The following is a 25,802-nucleotide window of genomic DNA, read 5'->3' on the forward strand; positions in this document are numbered from 1 at the left end:
TTCCAAAGCATCACCTTTGTAGGTGCCGTGCATTTACTCTATTTGACATTTTGAATAGACTTTCACTCACCATGACAGATGCCCACAGCTGATGTTGATTTTAGTGATTGAGACAATAAAGAACCCAGGGACTGGTGGAACAATGTAATGAAGAGAAATGTGTGTTAGGCCCAGTATATCTCAGTTATCAGTGAACAATCATAAAATCAGTTAAAACTGAGATGCGATATTAGGTATAGAATTTTATTTTCTAAGTGAATACAAAAAGTAACTGTGAAAATTTTTCCAACTTCATTAAGCCTATTCAAGAAACAGTGTGGGTAGATCTTTTTGTACCTAAAGCTAGGGTGAGTCAAATAAGGGATTGTGATGATGATGATGATGATGATGATGATGATGATGATATAAAGTTTGGATTTTTCTGGGCTGGATCTGAAAATGCTCCACTGCTGTAAATTGTGCTGTCTGCAAAGCCTCGGGAGTTTTTTTAACAGAAGGCTAAATGAGTAGTTCATACCTTTAACACTGTAAATGACAAAGTAACTGACATAGTGTTGAAAGTTTAGATAAATATGTCTAGGAATATATATCATATTGGTAAATATTTCAATAACAGCAGTATAACTACAGGCTATCAATATTGGCCAAAATCTTCATATTGATACATCTCTGATAATTACTCCTGATTTTCAGAGAGTAAGTCAGGAGTAGAAAATGAACTTGTAATAATGATAGCTCACTTTTTAAGTCAACCTGGACCAAAATTACACAAAAATCTGAAATTACATTTCATGTAATAATAAAACTAAAAAGCATCAGTCTCACAAAGACACTGCATTCTTTAGTTTTTGCTTTCATCCTCAGTCAATTTAATAGATTGATCCTCTTTTTGCAGAACCTTTTTATAGTTTTTGTGTCCATGTGACCTATGGGATGAGAACAGAGACACATCAGCTATCTGCTGCTGTGGTTCACTGTGTCGCTCCCTTTGTTTCAACTTTGATGCTATGAAGGACATTTGTTTTCCATCTTGTACGTAAAGCTATATTTGCACTTTGTCAACATCAGCTGTGGAGCTGGACTGCAGCCCGTTGTATTTCATATCTGCTTGCCTCTCTGCTCCATCCACCACGCACTCGGTCGCTGTTCGTTCTGAACCACCCACCAGGCAGCAGCTCCCAGTAGATGTCAAAAAAGGAAATTTTTTGTATTTTGTGCAGCACACCAGTCGATTAAAGCACAAGCGGACATGTCTGGGCAGAAGAAGTCGTTTGGTCACCCTTCCTGAATACGAATGGCACTTTTCAGATTATTTTGGTCCATAAAAAATTTTCAAAATCATCTGTTTCCTTTCACTTCAAAAATATGCGCTGCCTGTCTTGTACATGGAGTCCTAATAAAATGTACGGCTATAATGTGACAAAATGTGAAAGAGTTGCAGGATTACAAGACCGTGTACATCCAAGGCGTTTGTGCTCATAAATTTCAGAATTTCTCATTGTTAAATTAAAGTAAGACTGTTTAAATATTTTCAAGTGACCCAGACCCAAATTGATTAAATTAGAAAATTTATTACAGGCTTACCCAAAGCTGTTCCCTTCAGGTCCCACTGGGTTGGGGTTTAAATGCCAACCTCTAACCAAATTCAGTAAGGATGAAGAAGAGGAAATGGAGTTAAGAGGAAGCAAGGGAGCAAAATAAAGTGGAAGATGGAAGAACACCCACAGGTGTTCATATAAGGGCAAGGCAACAAAATCTCTCATCTACACTTGTCAATTATTAATTTCACAGTCTGCTTGTTATTTATGGAGGTTGGCAGCATGTCAGAAGCACAATGCAGACAGACCAGTGGTTGCAGGCGGAGCCGATGCTTTATTTTTGTTCCATATCACTTGGATATCTTAAGAAACGAGAAAGAAAGAATGAAGCTGACAGAAAATGCAGAGCCCCTGAAACGTTTTGCTTGCTGGTGACGTCCCGACTTCTGCTCGACTCTGCGTCCCAAAATAGATTAAACTTCAACAATCTTGTCTTTTTCGGTCAAACGTTCTTTTTATCTGGTAACATTTCAAAATGCATGAAACTGCTTTGTTTTTTCATTGCAGAAAGATTTTGTTTATGCACATTCCAGGAAGGTTATCTTGTAATCAGCTGCCTGGGACAGGTGCCAGCTAATTTTTATTTTTCCTGTCAAGGTGAAAGCTTTAAGGCTGAACAGAGCACAGGAGTTCTTCACTGATTAGACTTAAGGTCAGCATATTAGTCATCCATTAAGGGGAAAATGATGGGAGTTTATGTAGCGTAGTGATAAATCTCTATTGCATCTCATGTTTTTTTTCATTACCACATGTCTCGTCTCCTCTTTTCCTTCCTTGCCTCTTTATTATTTTCCACGTCTGTATGTCTCTAGAGCTGTTTCTCTTCTTTTGTCTGCCTCTACACGCTTGAGCTGTGTCCTTTGCCCTCTTCCCTGTTTTTAGCCTTCCTCTTCCACAGCTGCTCGCGTCTCGCCTGCCAAAGCTCTCTCCTCTTCATCTTTTCTTTTTCCAGCCCCGGTCGTCTTTGCTTTATGACTCAAGCCTCAGAGAGAGAGCTTTGAATTGTTGCAAGGTGGTGTTACGTTTGCCCTGAGCCAGGGCATAATGGGAGTTAACCGCCGGCCGTAAATTCGGCCGCAGAAGATGCGAGGTATGAAATGTTCAGCGGTGGGGCGTGCTGCTTATTGTGCTGGAAATGTAACTTATTGCACATGAGACTGCCAGGCCCCCCTGTTCTCGTCAATCCTTGCTTTTATTGGGAGATTGCAAGAGAAGATCACAGCAATTTTTCCTCACCGTCTCCCTCTGTGGCTGGTGTTCCCTAACCGCCTGTTTCAACCCCAGACACATTTATTCTCCGTTCGTTCTCACTGCAGTGCGTTTCCTACTTTTCCAATTGTTTTTCCCTTTCTCTATTGTCTTTTACTTGCTAAGCTATTCACACACCTTAAAACGTTTTCACATCTTGTCATAGTGCTACCACTTTATTGTGTTTTATTGGATTTTTTTTTTTCTCGTGGGATTACTCTGATACCCCTAAATTAAATCAAGCAAAACCAAAATAATTCAGAAGTCACCTAATATCAGTAAAGATCTGACTTCAGAAAACACTTGAGAACAAAGAGAATCATGAAGATGAGGTTTAATATACAAAACATCTCAAAGAGGACTTTTCAGTTCAAACTCTTCATGAAAATAGTACAGCACTAAAACAACTATAACAAAACTGCACTTAATGTAGCTGCCTGAGCAAGGATAGCGTAAGTTGATGGTCACTCATGGGAGCTGAATATAAATGTGACAGTTTTTATCTAGTAAAAAATATCAGTTTCATTAAATTTTTGATTTTCATTGTACAAGTAGGAAGTGCCGATGGTGAAATTAATGTTGGTGTTATGGATATATTATCACATTTTTAATAATATATTACATGTTATATATATTTAATTCTGTATGTAAAGATCCTATAAATACTGATCCGGAGCTTCAAATGTTGTATTTTTCAAAGGGTGAAAGTGAAGTCCGTGCATTGGTTTACATAGATGTACCCTGACTCTACCCTGCTTGTGAAATCGTCTGGAGGCTGTGTAACATCTCTGCGTTATTTCCTCCCAAAGACGTCAATGCGTCTAAGCCAGAAGCACCTCATTTGTAGTCTTGTCCTTTCTTCTTGGAATTGATGACATTACCATGAAACCACCTTGCATTATGCCAGGCTTGTGTCAACTTTGGCACACCTCAAACTGACAGCATCTATCTTTCTTCCATTCTGCCATTTTAAATCCATCAGGGCCAACTAAACCTTCAACGAGGGTCGTAAAGAGACAGAAATAAAAAATACCGCAAAGGATGGTTTCTGCTGCAGTTCACAGCGAGGGGAAAATAACGAATGTTTGCATCATTTAGAAGCTACAACCGTAACTATAAACTAAGAAACTAGTAATTATGAATATTTTTGGACTCTTTAGCTTTTACTGCTTGCATTCACTGCAGACTGCAGACAAATTCTAGAAATGACAATCATCAGTATTTGGTCTCACCACTTTTGCAGCTTTATTCTGATTGTAATATGAACAATGTGAATGTTCACAAGATCCACTGAGTTGCATTACACATCCGTGCATATTCAGGGTATAAAATCAGGGATCATCTATAATGTTTCCCCTACCACTCTCTCTCTCATTACTCTCTATGCTTACTTTTTGCTTTGGTATTCCTTTCTTTTTCTGTTTCTTTTGTACTGCAATTGAAGTGCATTCAGTTCATCGCATATTCATGTTTTTCAGCTCGGATGTAATTTTGTTTACAAAACGTTTATTTTACTTCCTATTTTATTGACTTAAGTATATTTGATCATCTGTCTCCACATTCATCCATCACCGTATTCCTTCCACTCTACTTGCTGGTTCTGTTTTTAAAGCTTGGTCAATATAACAGGCATTTCCAGTAAATGTTTTGCCATGTAATTTTAAATGCATCTAAAAACAACTGAGAAGTCTAGAAGTTTTCTGGTCTGGACTCTTATGAAAAATGTCTAGGAAGCCTGTTTAAAATGACCAAATGAAGACTGGCATCCTCTGCATGGGGTCACTGAAAACCCGTTCACCCTCCCCTCTCTTTAGCCGGTCCCTGGCACCCCGGGCTGTGAAAGGTCAGTCATCTTTGGGACTCATTATGTGGAACAGAAACTGGAACAGACAGTAAATGTGTGTGAATCCCAGCAGCAATACTGCTCGAGGTAGAGGGGTAAGTCTGACCCTGAGTTTATTCTTTTTGCTCTCACGTCACGATGGTCAAGGTTCTTCGCAGCCTGCAGTTGGGCTCACGCACAGGATTTCTTAACAGCGCTGAGCGTAGAGTAAATGATCGTTTTGGAATTTCTCTGCAAACCGCCCATCACCACATAGACACCGACACCCAAGGTCCTTGGCTCTCGCTGGAGGCCTGGTACATGCAGCTGCTTGGATGTCTTTGACTGCTGCTCTGTACAAACGCACGCTCCATTGCAGAGCCAGTTCATCACCTTCCCTGACACGGAGGACTTACAACGCCGCCCTTGACCGTGGCTCGGCCCTGAGATCCACCTTCTCTCGTCAGGAGACAGATTGGGTTGGCAGGTGTGATCCCCTCCCAACTCCATGGTTTTATATGGACATAAAAAGTAATAAAGCAGAGGAGTGATAGGTGCTTTTCATTGCTAATTATGTCCCTCTGTGGCAATTAAAACCTGTTTGCATACACTGTTGGCACAAATGAGCCACATCACACCCCCACCACTTGGCCAGTGAGGTGTATGTGGGTGCATGTATGCATGAGTACCAATCTTAGTGTCACCCTGGGGACGTGAGTCCATGTGTATCCTGCTGTCAGCGAATTTTCCACTAAGATAACCTTGAAGAAGAGGCTGGGCGATTGGCTGGGACTCTGAGCGCCAAGCTGGAGTGGGCCAAGTGATGGCACCGGTAGAACTTCTCCGAAACCTTTAGCCACTTTGAGGAGACTTAATCCCAAAGTTGCAATGAAGTGGAGCAGCTTAAGTGCTTTAGTGAAAGCAAAAGCACACACAGTTCGTTCATAAAAATGAAATACCGTCTCTGTGGATACCTCTTGAAAGGAGAGAGGAAATAATTGACTTTTGCTCATCCTTATTTGATTAGAAGTTAAATGGTAACATTTAAATGATCTCCCAGGCTTACATTACTCTGGTTTATCAGCCAATGCACTTCACACGAAACTTGTCAAATTACCTTTTATTTCAACGATTGTTTTTTCTCAAGATGACTTTTTTATTTTAAATAAAGGAATATATATATATATAAATAAATAGCTTGCAGTTACTCATGTATACTAGTAAGAAATGTAAATAAATGAAATTTTTTTTTTTCCAAATTGCAGATAAATATCACAGTAACGCAGTTGAATTTGTGTTTTGTTTGTTTAAATCGTTTAACCCCCTTTTTCCACTGGAACGTAAAGACATCCGTCTCCTTTTGAGCCCATTTGTTGCTTTTTCTTTTTTTTGCAAATACATTTTGGGTCAGTTGTTTAAGTGGGCCACTAAATCATTTGGGTATGTTTGAAGAATTTGCTGGCTGGCCAAGCAGTGCAGCTCTTGGGTCCATGTCATTGAACATTGCCCTACATACTTAACTTGGTAGAGTCTTTTTTTACCACTGCATAAAAAACTATGGATGCCCTGAATGGTCATTCATTGTCTCTTCCAATTGAAGAATAAGAAAGTCTAAACAAATAACAAAAAAGAATGCCTGACTAGAACTGTCATTCTTCACCTGATGTTTTTACTCTGCTGTCATGTTTCCCCTCCATTTTTATATGACTTTCTATTTGGGGTTTTAAAATACTTCAATGCAGTTTCAGTTATTATATGGCGGCAAAGCGTCTAGAAAACACTGTTATAGAGAATACCTTTATTTGTTTGATCAATAACATAAAGTGGAAGGCTTATGATAAGTTTTACAAGCTTCCACAAAATATAGACTGTGGCTTCTAAAAATTGGACCCTTAAATTAGCTTGCCAGGATTTTGGTTGATAAAACATCCCAGGCAATACTCAAACAAAATGTTAAATCCTGAGTTTAAGAGTTTAAAAATAAGTTAAAAATAATCAAGAGCTTTATCTGAAACCTTATCAGATTAAGGTCCTATTTAAAACGAATATTGATTTATAAAATTGATTGTACACAGCTGAGGGATATAAACTCTCTTGACAAAGAGCTTTGAAACTGAAAATGGGCAGTTGTTGCTGATTTTACTAAATTGAATAGAACTGAAAAATGTATACAATAGCATGTTTACTTTGAGGTTTTGAATTATTGAGTTACTGTCGTATTCCAGATTTCCCAGCAAACCATCTGGGAAATGGTTAATTCATCAAGTCATTTGTTGACTTGATAAATTAAGTCAACAAATGACTTAATTCATCACATCCTACATTGTGACATGGAAAGAAATAAAATAATGCAATATTTTAATCAGTCTGTAAATGTAAGCTATGTGTACTGTAATTTTGCGCGCAATTATAAAATGGCTGCATAATAAACTCCCACTGAGGACATGACCATGGTTTATAATACGTTTGCTGTGGGTCTCTCCCTCCATATGTGTATATTAAAATTCATTGCATTTATTTGGCCGCCGTGCCCTTTAGTCCCCCGGCTTTCCATCAATCTATTTTCTCCAATTTCCCCCATGCTTGTCCTCATGCCCGGCTTTCTCTCCGCCTTTTAGCTTAAGTTAATGGACTACTGCACATTCGGCTTAGAAATGTTGTGAAGTAAACAGCAGCTCATGAAATATTTACCGCTCTCCGATGTGTGAGGGTGGATGCCTGAATGTCTGAGGATGCAGTCAGCTGTAGCCAGCCTTTTGCCTCTCCCACTCCCACGCACACGCACGCACACACACACACACACACACACACACACACACACACACACTTTTTCTCTGTGTGGCTCACACTTGCATGTAAAACACCGGTGGCATCCCAAAAAGCTGTGGGTGCCTCTGCATCTTGGCACAGAACCAGTATTGTAAGGCAGCGCTGGGAGGGGTGACGTTCTGTTGCTAAGTGAGTCACACATTTTCTTGCATTCATATTTACTAAAAAGTTGCACTCTGATAACATTTTGGTCTCTGATGGAAGCAAAAATGTGAAAAAAAACCCAACATTGATTTGTTTGGAATTATAAGCTTTGTTAAATGTAGAATAATATTTATAAACCAGTCAAGTTCATATTCTGCTAAAAAGCATAATGTGGGTTGAAATGTTTATTTTTATATTTGCAATTTTCTTTTAAGCTATGAATTATTCACAATCAACTCAGAGGTTCATCTTGTCTCTTAGTAGGATCAACAAGAGACAATCAACTAAACAGCATAGTCTATTCAACAGTGAATTAATAAGCAACATTCACACATATTCAAACAGCTAATAGAAGCAACTAAAAAATCTCATGAAATGAACATTATCTGAGAGCATTAAGGTTTTTAATTCAGAAAATGTTTGATATATATGATTTAAGTTCAGCCATGACCTCTCAGATTTCAGCACCACACCTGCCGCTCTAGAACGACTGAACACCACAGTGTAGTCCAAGTGGAGGCTTTCCATTGGTGGAACCAGTAGACAAACATAACATAGCATACTTTGCTAAAATATATTAAATATGCATTAATATATTAAATCAGGATGGCAGGGCTCACAACTGTCCTGCATTACTCTTTTTCCCCTCCATCTATTTATTAAGATCCCTTTTTGACTTTAGTATTTTATAAAATATAACTCAAACTGTCTTGGACTCAGTTGAAAAGTTGTCACCATTGTGTATCGAAAACTACTTAATTAGAATGAATATTCCAAGAACAGAAGGTTGCTGAACTAAAGATTTATGCCAGGAGGGATTGTGGAGATTTTGCTGCCAGTTATGAGACTATAAGTAATCACTGTAGCTTAATGGCAACAGACATGTGTGTTTGTCAAAAAAATAAAAAAATAAACGCCTGCTCAGCAAAGACCATTACAGGATATATTATAGATAAAAACTGCCGCCAGAGTTGGCATTTTTGTTGTTAATGTTTTGTCTCTGTATTCCAAACAGAAATGCCCCCGCATTGTACCTCATAAACTGATAAGGACCATCAAATGTCTCAAACCGGTGATGTGCTGCACTGGAAAAATCAAAATTGTTTGGAATACTTTGATGTTATCAGCAAAAACCCATCTGCTCCCCATTCGGGGCTCACATTGGGTTTTATATTCCATATAAATATTTAAGTATCGCTTATATGTGTAAGATTGTGTGAAAAAGCTTTTCCGCTTTCTTTAATCTTTCTTCCCCAAGACTGTTCCGCCTTCATTTCCAGATCCCACCTGTTTTTCAAGCACATCATACCTCTCCTCCACCATGTTATATGCCATGACATGCATCACATCATGCTACATAACCCCTTGGGGTTGCCAGTAGCAACGCACAGAGTTTATATATAATCCTCTGAACAAGCAGAAAGGAGAAGTGAGTACATACTGTGTATACACGATTCAGAATGTTTTAAGAGGCATTTTTATATCATTTAGACACTTCTTTATAAAATGTCCAATATGGGTAACAATCTCCACATTGTCCTCAGAGCTGTGTTGGTATAAAAGAAGCCGCCGTAAGCTGAGCTGCATGCATAATTCAGTAGCGAACCTCATCGCTGTTCTTATTGTCTGGAGACCGGGGGCTGCAGATAAATGACCCCTACCATGGCCTCAGTCACACGCAAAAAAAATCACCAACAGACCCAAAAGCAGGTCGGTCTTACTGACCCCCAGGCCTCTTCAAGTTGCTCCTGCTCAGCTACATTTTGTGATGGTGCCAATAGTCCGTCCTACGGGGTCACTCATACCTCAGCAGCTCAGACCATAAAGGGAACAAAATGTTATCGAAAATTCAAGGTGAAGAGAGAGCTTTGGTAAGCTCGGGTGTAGCAGGTGCAGACAAAAGTTGTGTAAATGAACATCACAGGCCCACTTATCATATCTATTTACAAAGTAGGAAGGCTATATGTTTAAGGGGACACATAGCTCATCCTGCCCATTACTGCTAAGAGCTGCATTCATGTCTCCACTTTACTTTGAGGCTGAGGATTTAAGCGAATAAAGGAGAAAACTTTTCTAAAAATCCCTCAGTCAGCAAGCCTGTCACACTGTCCAACTTACATAATTGTCCCACAGTGGGGAAACTCTTATTTATTTAAATGCCATTATTATCATTTCCATTAATAATGTATACCCTTCTGTTCGTTTGACTGAAGGGCAGATGTGAGAGGGTTCTGAAATTGCTCAAATCTTCAGTGGAATATTACTCTGGCAGATTTTCATCAGTGGAACAAATTGTAGCGGAGTATCATAGCAGAGCAACATTTTCTCTTTAATCGGGTTACTTTCTGTGGACAGAGGACTCAATAGACATCACTTCATTCTTTTAATTATAAAAACCAGGCTATCTGAGACTTTATAATGTGTTTTTCCTCTCCTGTGCCACTACATCAAAGCCACAGCCGAGCTGAAAGGCGTGATGAAAAGGAACTATAGAACCCTTTCTGCTCATTTTCTGAAGCCACTGACTGGATTTGATAATTGTCCTAATGTTCAATTGGCACAAAGGGCTTTCATTTAGACACTGAATCAACATGCAAACCTGCAGGTTTCACACAGTCAGAGCAGAGTATGTTTATTTACCAGAATCGTATTGAACGTGGTCATGGTCATATTTTTGCTGCTCTCTTTGTAAACTCAAGCAACGTCATTACATTATTCCATCTACTTATACAGTTTTTGACTGAAATTGGCAATATAGACTGTCTAGATATGCTGTGTCAGGAATGTCGGTTATGATTTTCATTTTACTGGTGGGCAGGATTTAGAGCCGCACGGTATTTTAGAAACAAGTGACATTCGATAACGCTGATGAATGTTGCGATAACTATATGAATTGTGACAGTAAACAAATAATTAAAAAGTGTTTATGTCTTTCTCCTTTGGGTTCACGGCAAACAGAGGACTCAGATAATGAGCAGTTTATCCAGCTACTGGGGGAAAAATCATTACTTCTGTCACTGCTAAAAGGATTTCATAAGAAATTGCTTGAGGTCTGCTGTTTTGTAGTAGTAGTTCCTCCATGACCTAACCACCCTGCCAGCTCTAAACACTAGGATGTTTTATTTGGCCAAATAAATTACCATTCTAGTGGTATTATATTAATACATGCCACATGGTGTCATTAAATGCTCAGTCGAAAGATTTTGAAGGATAAAATATCAATCAATCAAGTTTATTGGTAGCTGGAGAACGTTATGGCACATCCACATATTGATTTGTTCTAAGCATCTGTTTAATGCTTGGATGGGTTCAGAGTCGCCTGGTGACATTGTAATATAGAGTCATTTACATAGTTATGGTAGCTAATCTTTTCTGACACTAGATTTAGACTTTGTAACTAGCCCAACAATAGTTATGCTTATGCACAAGTTCTATGCTTGCTGTGTAGCCTTAATGCCTCTCCAAGCAAATGCTCACTGAAAGTTAAACAGTAACTTGCTAATTTTTGCAGTTTTGCAGAAACTCAATATCTCCAAGAAGAAAATTACTTTTTAAGGAATTAAAAATTTGTTGCGTGTGAATGTAAATTCACAGACTCTGGTGAAAGTCACAAGCTATGTTTGATCATTTTCACAGGGTATTTATCAATGGAACATATGACTAAAAATAAAAATGTAAGGTTTCTGCTTCAAGGAAACAAATTGCTTGTTTTCCCAAAACTTAAGTCGCCACAAAATATTACGTTTTCTTTTTTGTTTTTGTTTTTTACACTGCTAATCTCATTTCTTCTTAATCATTTTTTTTATTTAATTTTTTTTTTTTACAACTGGTTACAACATTACACACAATGGAAATATGAATATAAGCAGAGCTGCAATTAAAGAACATTCAAGAACACCTACTTTCCCATTGCATCACAGCAAGCAGGCTGCCAGATCACAAGATGTTGATTAAGAAACTTTAACTTTTTTATTCAAGCCCTCGTTTACTTATTTTTAAACTGTAGGCCACAATGCCATAGCAACAGAAAACGTGTCATCTCTTAGAAACTAAAGCTGAAGTAGAAATACTTTAATTACTAAAACAAAAAGACAAGATGAAAGATAGTTGTAAAGGAAGATAACAAAACTTTACAAAGTAGTGCTATTTTTTTGGCGCTGGCTGGGTCTCTGCTTATGACTTTTATGACATTTAAGGTTGACAGCATTTAATGTCATCGTCACGTAGAGGCTTGTGGGATACATCGGTCCACTGGCAGTCCCAGATCTTTCAGTTTAAGAGTTATTGGAACACCGACCTCGTCATTAACTGCTCCATTTCCCTGAAGAATCGGAATCAAGGAGTTTGAACTTGCCAACATTATAAAACCATGGAAAGAAAAAGAAGCTGATATTAGACGCCACTGAAGTAGTTATTTGTTACCTAGCAACAATAAGCTCTCCAGTGAAGTGGTTGAATAATTAGGTCCTGTTTGCCTCTAGTGCGAAAACAGTTGCGTATGAAAAAAAGATCCTTTTTGTCTCCTAATGCAGTGACTATATTTTCAACTTGCCTTGAGAGTAAATACCTTTATGCACAATATATTCTGTGACATCAATACCCCTCCATTGAACTCTTTAGTGTCTGTTTTCACTTATTAGTATGAGCTTCACAAGTAGGTTAAAATTAATCTCAAAATCTTGTCAAATTTGATTTAAACATTGAGAAGTTTCACATGTATCTGGTTTTAGTCTGATGCACTCAACCCCATTTATGGTTCTTCAAACACGGAGGCAAAGGTTCATAAGCCGGGCTTTTAGTGAAGTCCCAATCATGCATTATCTAGCAGAGTGCTATCCTCACGCACCTCTTATTTTCCATAATAAAACACAGCTCAGCACTTTATTATGCTGTATGCATAAAAAGAAGCGTCTCGCATGCCAGCCCAGGTTAGGCAGAACCGTAACTGTTGCTAACTACTTCACAGATTTCAGTTTTCCTACATTGTTCAGTCAGAAGTGCAGAGGATTCATCTGCACCTCTCTGCTTTACTGTGAAGTTTGTGCCCCCGTTGCCTGAACACTCCCTAAAATATTACAGCATGCCACCGTTTATGTCCTACATATCAACTTTATCACTGCTGTAAACATGAGCCACCGCTAACTCGTTTCCTCGCTGCCACAGGAACCCAGCAGGAACATTTTTACTCAGTTTCTACAGCCCAGATGGAAACACAAGAGAGGCTGCAGCATGCCAATCAAGCACATCCCAACCAGTGCCACTCATGGAACATCTAGGATGTTTGGCATCATTCCAGCTTGCTGTTATGATGGCACACATGTAGATGACTTGCACACGCATGCACATGTCTGCCAGTCTTCGTCCTGTCACAGGTCTGGTCTCAGTGACATGGCAGGGCTTTGTTTGGGAGTTGACAGCGAAGGCTGCTTCATAAACTCAGCACGCATCCATCCCCATCTTCTCTGCTGCTTGGGGATGAAGGAAAGAGCTGATCCAGGGTTGTTGTTTTTTTCTAGTTATTCCTCTTCTCTAGTAGTGCACTGAATCACCTTGTAAAGGGTTCAATCTGTCACAGAGCTTATTAGGAAAACTTTTTGTTGGGTTTTTACTCCAAATGTGGGACAGTGACTATAATTGGACAGTTTTTACTTGATAAGTCTCGAATTAATGATCATTGACAAAATACAAAAAAACAAAAGTTAATTAAATGTATCAAAATTCTAAACTATCACGGTTTTCCTTCTCTTAATGCATTAACCAATTGGTGGTTTGTTAACAATAAGCTAAAACTTAGGGAAATGTGTAAAGATTCAATTCAATTAAAAAATTTTTATTTTATCCCAAGAATAAAATAAATCTGAAGAAGCTTCTGACTGAAGACTAGCTATATGTTTTATGACTGTCATGCTTTTCCTTCAGCAAAGACAATATTTCATAGTAACATATCCTGCATGGCATCATTAGTTGTTGGAAAGCATTGCTAATCCACCTCATTTGCTTTTGCCGCTCCTCTTTAAATCTCTGTCTGGCCATATTAACAGAAAGACGTTTGAGTTGTGGTTATGATCCTTGGCCATTTTGATGGATGAAAGAGAAGGCGTCAACTTCCTCCTTTTCTCTACTCTTTGGTCCTGCTCTGCATCCAAAAAGCCTCCAAGAATTTGGGTTCTTCAGGTATTATTTGAGTTTTTGTGAAACTAATCAGTTGGTTTTAGTTTTGAAAACAGCACCTTGTTGCCACGATTACTCATTACAGCAACTGTCTGTAAGTAAAACAGTAACAGCAAAAAATCCTTCGCACTGCACAGCATCCAAAACCAGAGGGAATAATTGGTGAAACATTCATTGCCTCAAGCAAAACAATTATGCACAAAAGTCTACAAAGAGAACAAATCAGAACTAATGTAACAAAGCTACTCCCACCTGGTGCTGCCATTAGTGGCGCAATTCTAGAAAAATAGAGGCATTGATTTTATATTTAATGCTTTAGGACTCATAACTCCCATATCTATCAAGGATCCTACAATACATTCCCTTCTTTTACTTGTTGTTATCGTGTGAATTTGCAGATCAGAAAACCAGAGATCATCCAGAAAAAGCATCTCTAATTCTTTTTTGAATAATTTAGCAAAGGTTGTGCTCTAACTGAGGGTTAAAGCACAACCCTTGAAGGAGAAGATGGGTGAATATGTGGTGACTGGACTGAATAAAAAAAAAGAAACTGACTCTTTTAGTATCCTTGCTTGTGTATATCATTGTGAATGTGTACAAGCGTGTACATAATGCGCGAACAGGCTAGACGCAGAAAGTGGAACATCCGTGTCCTGTCTCTACAGAAGTGCAGCTCAGCTTAGGGACTGCACATCACTGTGTAAATGCAAATTGCAGTGTCATGCTGATCAATCCTGTGGGCTGCTGAGACAGGTTTCTGTCGGGACCAGTCAGCAGCATCCAGGGCTGCTCTATCCTCTGCTGTCTGTCTCAGGCTTTCCACTTTCCACTCTGGTTGTATAGTTGCTTTTCGCCAATCCTAAAAGTGCTTCTGTTTGCCTCAGGACATATTTGCAAATCAAAAAATATTTAAAGAGGTTGTTTGCATATCAGAGTTAACCACACGTAACCCGGCTAACTCCTTTTTTCTTTCTTTGTTTCTGCAGAATGCAACTTGAATAAAAGAATCCAGTGGGACTGGACGGACACAGCGCAGTACTCTTGGATAAGCTGGTCAGCACGGAGCCGGGGGAGAGGTGAAGCCACTAATCGGGCCGTCATGCTTTAGCACACAGGAAAGACTGGCTGATCACTGGAGAAGCACCGTTTGCCTTTTCATAGATAATCCTGAGCCACAGAGGCGCACATCTTCCACTTATCTGCCATTTGTCATCCTTGCAAAGATGCCTGTGCCAAGATTAGCGCTGTGGCATTTCTGGTGACGGAGCACACAGCTTGCGTGCGCATCCAGGCAGGCAGGCAGGCCGGCTGGTGGATTGACGGGCGGACGGGCACACCACAAGACATTTTCGGTGGGCGTGGTGGAAGCATGAGGCCCTGGGCAGGCTCTTGGCGGTGGATTACCCTGGTGCTGCTAGCCTGGGGCACGCTCCTCTTCTACATCGGTGGCCACTTGGTGAGAGACAGCGAGCATCCGGAGAGGTCCAGCAGGGAACTCTCCAAGATTTTGGCCAAGCTTGAGCGGCTTAAGCAGCAGAATGAAGACCTGCGGCGCATGGCAGAATCTCTCAGGTAACAAAATGTTCAGACTTATAGATCTTCAACACTACATACAGAGTCATTTTTAGTTTCTAATTGTTGCTGTTGTTTGCTTTCAGACATATACTTTATTAATCATGTCCTTTTTATAATATAATCTGCAAATTAATTGAATTAAGATGTTTTCTTTGCAGACTTACCCCACCCGCAGACAACACTGCTTGGTGGTGAGATGCTTTAAATAATACATTTAAAAAACAAAAGCAACAACTGAACTAGCTACCATGTTGGTAGTCAAACTAGTTACTATACATGCTTACTGTACTAAATAAATTTTTTTTATAGATATCCGTGTTTTACACTGGCTACTGCTATTAAAGTAATGGGTTAGCTACTTGTGTAGTGGGCAACATTCATGCTAACAAACATAGCTAGACAACAGGTAGAGAAAGCTGCTCTATATGCATAATAACTGAACAGAATAGAAACATAAGTCTGTCTAATGTTCAAAATTTATGCCAGTACCATTAGAAGTAGACTTACAAATTACAACTCTAGATTGGTTGCTCAGATATGACTATTGACTATTTATGACTAAATGGCTAAAAATTACCTGATGCATAGCTGTAGAGACTGAGGAATTGAAATTTGGGTCTATTTAGTTTTCTACATTTAGCTTTTCCACATTGCCTCCTTTTTTAGCCCTAATATGTAAAACATTAGAATAGAAACATTGTTGAAAAAACTATGGTAAAAGTCTGTAAAAGCACTATATTTATAAATGTCCAGTTGAGGCTTTCACAGCATCTGTGCAAATCATCCAGTGGAGGACATTTGCAGGACGTTGTCTTACCACTGGCTGCTCTGTAAATAGTTGAAATGCTTTTCCAAAACCACACAATTCCCCAGGATTTTGTTTGTACTAAAGCTGATGAGGTGAAGTTTAGAGTAAAATAAAGCACTCAACAGTGAACATAATGCACCTGTTAAAGTCCTGCAACCACCACATGCGGTCGCCTCACTTTCAGTCCAATCACAAGATTTTTTTTAAAAACCCAGAGCAGTCCAAGTCTTGTGATGAAACTTCATCAGACGTCCACGATTGTAGCAGCTAATCAGTGGTGTGATAGATGCTGAGTGTGACAGATGGATAACGTGTCACACGTCTCACCAGATTTTGTTATTTTAAAAGACAATAGCATATTGTGCAAGTCCATTAACCGCACAGCATCTTTCACACTTTCAAGCTATTTGGAACAGTGAGGCAGATGGTTCTGCTCTTATCACCGCATGCTGACAGCGTTTTTCAAAACACTCAAACCTCAGATCTAGACGTGGATGTGTGTGAGCTTGCCGCCTTCTATGAAAGATGCAGTTGGCGTGTTCTTGCGTGTGTGGGTGCGTGCGTGTGTGTGTGTGTGTGTGTGTGTGTGTATGGGTTTGTAGTTTTAAGGGAAAGCTTCAGATGTTGCCATAGCTGTTCCTCTGTGATATTCTGATTCACTTTGATGCGAGGACCTCATCGGTGCACACAAACATAAAAAAAACAAACACATGCATTACTTCAGACAGCTGGTCCTTGATTAAATCCCCTGCTTTTGCAATTATTCAGAATTGGCTCACAAACAAAGGTGGAATTCACAGCATCAAAAAAAGAAAAAGAAAATAAAAACAAGTGCAGCTTTCAGTCGATGTCCAGATGGGTCCCTGACACACTGCGTGCTCGCAGCTTGTTATTGAGTTCAGGATGTTGATCTGGGACTGAGGACTCGGCAGTTGTTTACTGGGGCAGTGCAGCATTGCCTTGTCAAGTCCCACTAAGCTTCAGCTAAGTATCACAGAAGAAAAGCCAAAAGGAAACTGCTGGTTTGCTGAGGTTAAGCTTTATGAGCTATCTACAGCAAAAGGGCTTATTCTGGCCTCTATTCACTTCTATATTTTTAAGCTTGGGGTTAGGCTGTTCATAACCCTTGAACTTTTTCACATTGTTTAACTTCAGTACCACAGACCTCAATGTGTGTAATTTCGATTTTATGTGGGAGAGCAACAGAAAGCAGTGAATGTTTGTGAAAGAGGAAAATTAAAAATCTGAAAATTGTTGTGCATATTTGTTTCCAGTCTGCCTGAGTCAATATACTTGTTAGAACTATTTTTGTGCAAATACAGCTGCGAGTCTTTGGTGAATGGCCTGGCCCTCTTTGAAAATCTAGAAACTGAAATGTTTTCCCATTACTCCTTATGCAATAGCTCAAGCTCTGTCAGATTGAAAAGAGTGCATCTGTGAGCATAAATTTAAAGTCCTGCCATTCTCAACTGGATTTAGATAAAATCGTCCTCAAACACACCGTCTGAGCCACTGTAGCATATGAAAATGCTTTAATAAATCCCAATTGTAAAGTCATCTACCCAGATGATGTTTGCTCTGCTGGCGGAGGACTGGGAGGGGCTTAGCAGGAGTAGAATTGATGCGGATGGGATTTTAATACCACCCACGGGCAAAATGTGTTGTTTTGGCCAAACCTTTCAAGAGTCAAAGCTATCCCTGCAAGTTCCCAATTCAGTTGATGTTCAAAAAGCCTCGGCGCTGACAGGAGGGAGAGAGGAGAGTGCATGGGAAGGGGCGGGGTCAGGGGCGGACTAGCTGGGTCAGTCTTGGTGCCCATTCATAACTGCTTGCAGTTGTAGTTCCAGCTCTAGCTCCAGCTACTTGAATCCTGTAATTGTTTGTCTCCCAGGATTGTGTTTATCTTCCCATCAACTCTGAGCAACATCTCCATTTCTGCCGTAGAAAAGTATCTCTGCAGTGTGACACTCCAACCAGCATTTATTAAATAGCACTTTGTGCATCTAGACTCTGGAGTTCAATGTTATAGTCTGCATAAAATATCTTTAATAAAGGATAGAATTTTGGATAGAACATCTAATATCTACCCTGTCAACAGATTCATCTTCATCAATCTGGTGGTTAACATGGGGTAATTAGTGCTTTCCTTGCTTTGCCTGTCAGTTTATAAGGACAGACATTGTTTTCTTTGTGTGTAGTTGATCTCTGCTTTTTTTTATGTTTTTAAATGTGGACATTTTTCAAACTTATGTAGAATTTTTTTTTTTTTTTTTTTTTATGTAGCAACAGTTATCACTTTAGTTAAACAGTTATCATTTATATGACTAAATGACTGCCTAATGGTTTGATCCTAACTATCAAACAATGCAGTAAAGTTTAGTTTATTATTCAAACTGATTTATCTAAGAATATCCAGCAGATTTTATTGAATCCACTCATCCCCAACAAGCAAGTAGTGACAGTGGACTGTCAAAAAATCAGGACTCAATTTACTTAGATTTTTTTTTTTTTTTTGCACTACTATTTTCCCACTAAAATAAAAATAGGAGTTTGAATACTTTTGCAAAATATTGCATGAACCTTATTAGTGTCTGTTAAACATGTATTATTGGCTTAAAAAATAAAGGAGTTGCTGGTGAGCTGTCCATCATCCCTGCCGCCGGCTCCTCTCCGCATCTACTCCTCCTTATTTTCCGCCTTTTCAAACCTCCTTCACCTCCGTCCTCCACCTCCACCAGCAAACTGCTGACAGTGGAATGTCACAGAACGGCCGACTGTGTAACAACTCTCCAGTTCAATGATCACCTAATTCGGCAGCTCACTCGTTCCGCTAATTTGGAATGAGAACACGAATCTCTGTGCCTCGTACAAGGAGCAGAGTCGATTCTAGGCAAGCATCCTGCCGACATGTGATGATAAAAGACAAATTCATCCAAAGCGCCTAACTGTCACATCAAGTGTGCTCATTTTTTACGAATGGCCTCAGAGAAATTTAAGCCCATAAAAGTGACATTATTACATATCATGTTGAGTTCTTGCACTGTGAAAAACTCATTGCATTCAAACTGATTTATAGATCTGAGTACAATTCAACTTGTTTAGTGTCATTACTCCACAGCACCAAGAGATAGATGAGTTAGGCATTATCAGGCTGCATGGTGCAGTCATTATATATCTGACAGAATTCTAATGTTTTATTAGTTTTATTTTCTTTTTACCACCAAGTTGGTTTTTCAGTTAGATAATTTGATAAATCACTGACAGGACAAGAATTTTATGGCAACTCGACAGATTTCTTCTGTTTTTCCTTTTTGGTCACACTTTCAGTTCAATAAATGCATTTTATTGAACTGAAAAATGCAGTTTTGAAATGATGATTTTTATTTTTTTTTTTATGTGAAGAAAAGCAATGTCATTTATCAAAAAGTAATTACACCTTAAACGGGAAAACTGTTCCCCCCTTGGTGGCAACAGCTGCCATTAAAGCGATGGCAGGGAGCCTTTTACATCGCTGTGGAGGTAGTTTGGCCAACTAATCTTTGCAGAATTCTGACAGAGTTCTGGCATCTTGGATGGTTTTCAAGCATGAACGGCTTTCTTAAGGTCTAACGACAGTATTTAAATCAGATCTACATCCAGACTTTACCCCAAAACTTTCTTTAAAAAAAAAAAAAAAATCATTCAGGGTAACACCTGCTGGTGTGCTTCAAGTCATTATCCTTTCACATCACCAAAGTGTGCTTGAATTAAAGTTTAAAAACTAATGGCTCTTAGCTCGCACTCAGTTAGGGTAAATGGTTCAGTTCCTGAAGCAGAAAATCAGTATCAGATCATCACAATGCTGCTATTATTTATTTCTGTGGATATTATTTTTTGGAATGCACACAAAAATATTTTTTAAAACTTTCCCTGGATATTTTTCTGAAGGTTTTCAGATTCATCAACATCTGCTTTAGCTAATCCGGGATTGACTTTTTTATCTTTATTGGTCAGCAGTGATGTTGTCCTGGTAACTCTTCCTCTTTCTTTATACCAGAACATGGTGAGTTGCTTTTGAAGATCCTGTAGCTTACTTCATGCTGTCAGATACGGTTTCTTAAGGAGATATTTTAAAAATTTGGCAGAAGAGTGAGGCTACGGATATTTCACTCAGTTTACCAAAATGTGAGATTAACTGTATCAGTAAATGAAGCCTGTGATTTAACAATGAGGGTAAATAGTTTCATGGATAAGTCCAACTGCTTAATGATATAATAATAATTTGAAAAGTTTTTGGTTCAAGTTTTTGGGTTTACTCCGTTCTTTTTTTTTCCTTTTTTTGTCTGACTATACAATTTATTTCATGATCTGAAACATGTAAGTGTGACGAATAAGCAGAAACAGATTAAATCTGTTTCGTTTTATCCTATCTTGTCCTCATGCACAATTCTTAGGACAGTCATGTCTGGTTAATCAGCGTCCATCAATGCTTGGATTCAAATTAAATTCACCTGGCTGACCTACAGATGCAGTCCAATGAATCAGGCCACTCTTGAGTGATGGGAGTGACAGGCGGTGTGCCAACCCACCAATCACCCGGCAGCATTAATGAGAGGTGAGCATGAGGTTGAGTTGCTCGGCCTGTCTGGCTCCGCCCTCTCTGCAGCTGTCAGTCACCCCGGGCACAGAGCCACTGCTCCCGCAGAGACGATGACACGCGCCAGCCTGATGGTGCGACACCAGAGGGAGCATGGGGGTAAGAGTGACAGCTGGGGTGAGTGATGAGGACCTGATCAATGTCCCTCTTTTCCATCCTCCTCTGGCATGCCAACAGAGGGGATGCAAGGATGGAATGGAGGAGGATGTGGGGGATGTATAGGAGGAAAGGGGAATCGAGAGAATGATGGATGGCGTTAGGACCTCACTAAGTAAAGAGCAGCAAGGAGAAAATGAAAAATGACATCTGAAGGGATGAGAGGAGTTGCAGAGACCACAGTCATTGCCCTAATCTGTTTTATTTGTTATTTCAGCTTACCTCGGGGCCAGCAGAATGTTTGCTGTTGTGCAATAATGTCAGAAACAAGCCGGTAAAGGAGATTTATGCGTGGCGTAGCACTGTTACAGTCGACGCAGATCTCTAAACCCCGTGTAATGTGTTCTGCGAGTTAGAATGGATGCAAGGAATTATTTGCACACATGGGGCCATGTGACTCAGATTTATGTACACTGAAAGAGAGAAAAGTGCATCTCTAACAAATTGTTTATACATGCTTCAGCGGAATTGTCTTTTAATGGTATAGGTTACTGACCATTAGACCTCAATTACTCTCCTCCTTATGTGTCCTGGTGTTTTTCTCAGTTTCATTTTGTCTACAGTTGCTCTTAAAACCTACCATTTCCGAATACATCTGCCTCATTTGGGTCTCCATCTTTCACGTCAAATAAGAATGTAAATTTTAACCATGAAAAACTCATTTGTGTAACTTAGTGTGATGAGGTCACTGTCTTCTCAAGTAAAGGTTGGAGCGAGGATTGACCTTGTGCAGAAACTGGCGCCACTTCAGGACCTGAACTCCCATCGGTTCGCAGGGCGTGCTCAGGCACACATAAGCCTCATTGTTAGGACTGTCTGTGGTCGGGACGTCTCTGTCAAGTAGAGCTCAGAGCGGAGCTGGCGAGCTAAAGATGTGGACATGTGAGGCAGGAATGCAGTATACAGAATCAGTTTACTTGGAATGTTAACATTTGAATCCGTAGACATGAAAGCAAGAAAAAACTGAAATTAATTTGACATATGATAGCGTAGTGAAGTAAAACAAAGCCACTGTCTGAACTGTTCTTTAGGCTTCAAAACCAATTTAAGTTTTCATAGTGAAACAAGATTTTTCCACCCATTTCCCTACACTTGACTTATTAGAATCAAGTGGTGTGAGGTACAAGCAAAGGCACCCAGTTATCAAGAAATGATGAAAAACAGTTTTCTGAGGCCCTATTTACACTGAACTAAGCCCACTCTCTTTGGAAGTATTACAGAGAAGTTTTGGGGTGCATCAAAAAAACAGGACACTCCGGTTTTGTGTAAGGAAGGTTTTTTTCTTGTTTTAGACATGAATTTAAGATTGAGTTGGAATTGATTCTTCATGGTGGCTGGATATCAGTGGAGGACTATGCTAGAAGCAGTGTTAGCTCAGGCACGATGTGTAGCCTGAATGCAAAGGTATGAATTGGTTATCGGGAAATTTTATAGAGAACTAGCGATGCTGGCTGGATGCTGAGGCTGCAACCTCGTCACACCCACACGCCAGAGTGGCTGCTTCCTGAATATTTTTCTACCACTGTTGACTATCCAGCTGCTTTCATAGTGTGTCTCAGCACTGCTTTGGCAGCTACAAACATATACTTACATGCAGCTAAAAATGAACAATCCATAATTTTTGTTCACCATTATTCTTACACCTTGCACATAGAGCTGAATATGCAAAGTTTTTCCTTTGAAAAGAGTCACACATATAGGGAAGAACACTCCTCCAAATTGTTCATAAGCCAGTATATGAACAATTTGGAAAATATTTGTTAAAAGATCTGTTTAAATGCAAAGTGCATCAAAATTTAATGATTTAAGAATATGCCTTTTTAAATACAGAACTGTAGACCTTGTATTTGCACATTAGAAAGTTCTGTGAGATCAAGAGAACCTCAAATACCGCGCTATGCAGGATGTGGAGAAGCGCACGCTACCAAATGACACCTATAGATTGGTTTGTGGGTAAATCAGAAGAACCTGTGTCTAGGGTGCAGTTAAAATGCAAAGTGCATCACAATGGAATCATGCATGGGTATACCCGTTTAAACACAGGCTAGTTGGTTCTTTGTACAAAGCCAAAGGGTGTCCATGTAGCCTTCTTTCATCTAGACCTCAGAGAATGCTTCACATCTCCATCCATATGTATGAATTTTCAGGTCAGCACATAAGTTTCCTTTTGAAGTCAGCCTGACTATATTAAGTCTTTCTACAGGAATATAGGTGCAGTTTTGCCACGTGGTTCCCCCGCTGTTCAAACGTAGTCCCTTGGCTCTGATTACCTTGTGAACTCTGTGAACACTGGGTGTAGAAGTGGGAGCCAGTGGTTTCACCACCTGAGCTCAAGTAAAATATTTGAACCTTACATGCTTCCCGACGCAGTGCTTAGAGGCAGCAGGCCTCATTCTCCCCCTGCTTTCAGAGCTCGTCTTTTATTCCCCTGTATCCTTCCACATGTTTGCGTGCAGCTTCTCCTAACTCTGAGTTTTCTTTTCATCTCTTACCTTTCCTGTGTTGTTTTATTTAGATGTTGTTGAATCCAGCTGCCTTGCCTAATTTCTCCTTCAGGTTCAGTAGTCTTTTTTTGTTGTTGTTGTTCTCTGTTTGCCTTTTCTGGCATATCTGAGAACAACATGCCAGAACATTGAATCAAAATGTTAGTTTTGATTCAGCTCGGTGTTTGGATATATTTTATATTGACAGATCTTGTCCTGGGTGTGTTTTCCTTGAGTGAGGCTATGACAAGTTCACTGGCAATTTGTATTCTATATAACCCTCATAAATGATGTTCGCACTAATTAGCCTGTGCTCGAATGGCCTATTTCTTCTGCCTTGTTCAAGAAGATATCAAGTTGTTTTATGTCACAGTTTTAGCAGCAGTTAGAACCCCTGGGAAGTAATGAAGCAAGTCTTCCTTTTTGTACTGAGGTGTAACCAGCATGTTAAGGTGTGGCCTATGGGGAAACACCACTGAATATTGTACAAAAGGTAATAGAGGAGAGTAAATGTCACAGGGTTTTATTTCAATGATCCGTCTCAGGGTCTTGTAACAGACACACCATAGATCTAATAATGACAGGAAATCTGAATCCAATAAGGCCAAACTCTATTCTTGGAAAGTATGAAAGGTTGACCATTGTCCATCATTGGTTTACACAATGTCTGAGTAGAGTATTCTTCTCTTTTTCCTACAGCTTTGGATCCCCTTGAAGTAGATTGCTCAGTTAGTAGTCGGTGAAGTGGGAGGCAAGAGCTTCTGAGGGACCAGACTCGCACATTGAAGGGAGAGTTTTGTGGCAAGAGGGGCCGTTGCAACTTTAAAAGTCTCATCTCTATGCCTGCAGGCGACTGATGTTCTTTACTGAAGGAGCAAATTGAGTTTGCATGCCTTGATGATTTATTATGTCTATTGCTCAGGGGTATATGCAAATACAATGCTGAAAAAAAAAACTGCGGATTTTCTACCATGTTAGTTCCATTTTTCTTCCCCTTGACTGATATAAACTTGGTGCTCTAAGGATGTCAAAGTGCTCAGTTGTGTTGTCAGTGCATGTGTGTGTGTGCGTGTGTGTGCGTGTGTGTGTGTGTGGTAGTTACGGTTAACTGAGGGAGCTGGAAAAATGCAAATTCAAATTTGCATTCATCAACCAGAGATAATTCACTAAACACTTAAAATATGCAACAGTTCTACAGATAAATTTAGATATATGCAAATGAAAATAGTTTATTACTGTACATTAGGTTAATTGAACTGAGCGTCTGTCCAAACAAGCTTTCTGCGGTAATGAAAAACAGCTTTCTGCACTTGTGAATTTGAAGACTGCGGTATGTTTTTTTTTTTCTTTATTTGTTCCTTTTTTCTTTATTTATTCCTTTTTTTTATCACAGATGTCTGTGATGTGCAAGAGCCTGAGATGATCCCACTCATCACACTCGTGGGCTTGGAGCAGTGATTTTATACGGCATCTGTGATAAAAGTAGTTTTCCTATTTGTTTTAGCACTATGGTGATGAAAAAAGACCAGATGGAAAGCTGTTGCACTCTTGTAACGACTGAGTCTTAGAATGTGAGCATTTCATGCGTCACTTTCAGTTTTTCAGATTATTCCTGGGCATCTTTTTCCTGTGTTGCAAAAATGTTAGATGAAATGAATCTCATTTGGAAGCTTCCCTGTTTGTGTTCAGAGTTCAGAGCTTTAGACGTGCATCTGAATGGTTCAGCAACAACATATCCTGTCCTGGCCTCACTTAAGTTTTATTTTCAGAATGATTCCTGCATACTTTGTTATGACAGTAATGACAGCATGGACAAAGAAAAAAGCTGGTGAAATGAGCTTAAGTTAGAAATTAATTTATTAGAATCCTGGTAGATTTAGATTTGCAATAATTTTTATTCAATCAAAAACTTTCTGCATTTTGACTTGTTTCACAAGTAGATTAAACAATTTTAGCCACTGGGTCATTATTTTGAAGTGCGTTCAGACATCAATTGTTTCTGATAATAGCCAATAAGCATGTGTTGGGTAACGTAAATTCTAGACTGAGAGCAGCTGATCATCTTATAATTTCCCAATATTCCCACCAACAAGTGTCACATTTTCAACAAGATTCCTGATTCCTTTTGTAACCCATCTCAGGCTCATGCAAAGGTTTTGTCTTGTCCACGTGGGAAACATCTGTATGACAGAAATTAATTTTGTAAACAAGTTCTACGCATATTTTGAGGTCAAGAGCATCTTTTTTCGAGTGATTTATTGGTGGTTTGTTTTTTGTGAGATTTTTAGTTTGTTGGGTTGATTGTCTTATTGTTTGTTGTTTGTTTGGTTGG

The 25,802-nt window shown here is 39.4% G+C and overlaps 1 protein-coding gene across 2 annotated transcripts in view; it reads left to right on the top strand.

Annotated features, from left to right (window-relative positions):
- The window catches only part of fut8b (fucosyltransferase 8b (alpha (1,6) fucosyltransferase)), a 106,435-nt gene that overhangs the window by 41,026 nt on the left and 39,607 nt on the right, over window positions 1-25,802 (top strand). The window contains exons 2-3 of one of the 2 annotated variants that reach the window (XM_044107233.1): window positions 14,799-15,384; window positions 15,546-15,578. In XM_044107233.1, the coding sequence (XP_043963168.1) occupies window positions 15,182-15,384; window positions 15,546-15,578 (236 nt within the window). In that variant the 5' untranslated portion in view covers window positions 14,799-15,181. The remainder of the gene's footprint in view (window positions 1-14,798; window positions 15,385-15,545; window positions 15,579-25,802) is intronic. The other variant, XM_044107235.1, reaches the window with a different exon arrangement.

Source organism: Gambusia affinis, linkage group LG22, assembly GCF_019740435.1.
Source record: "Gambusia affinis linkage group LG22, SWU_Gaff_1.0, whole genome shotgun sequence".
Classification (NCBI taxonomy): domain Eukaryota; kingdom Metazoa; phylum Chordata; class Actinopteri; order Cyprinodontiformes; family Poeciliidae; genus Gambusia; species Gambusia affinis.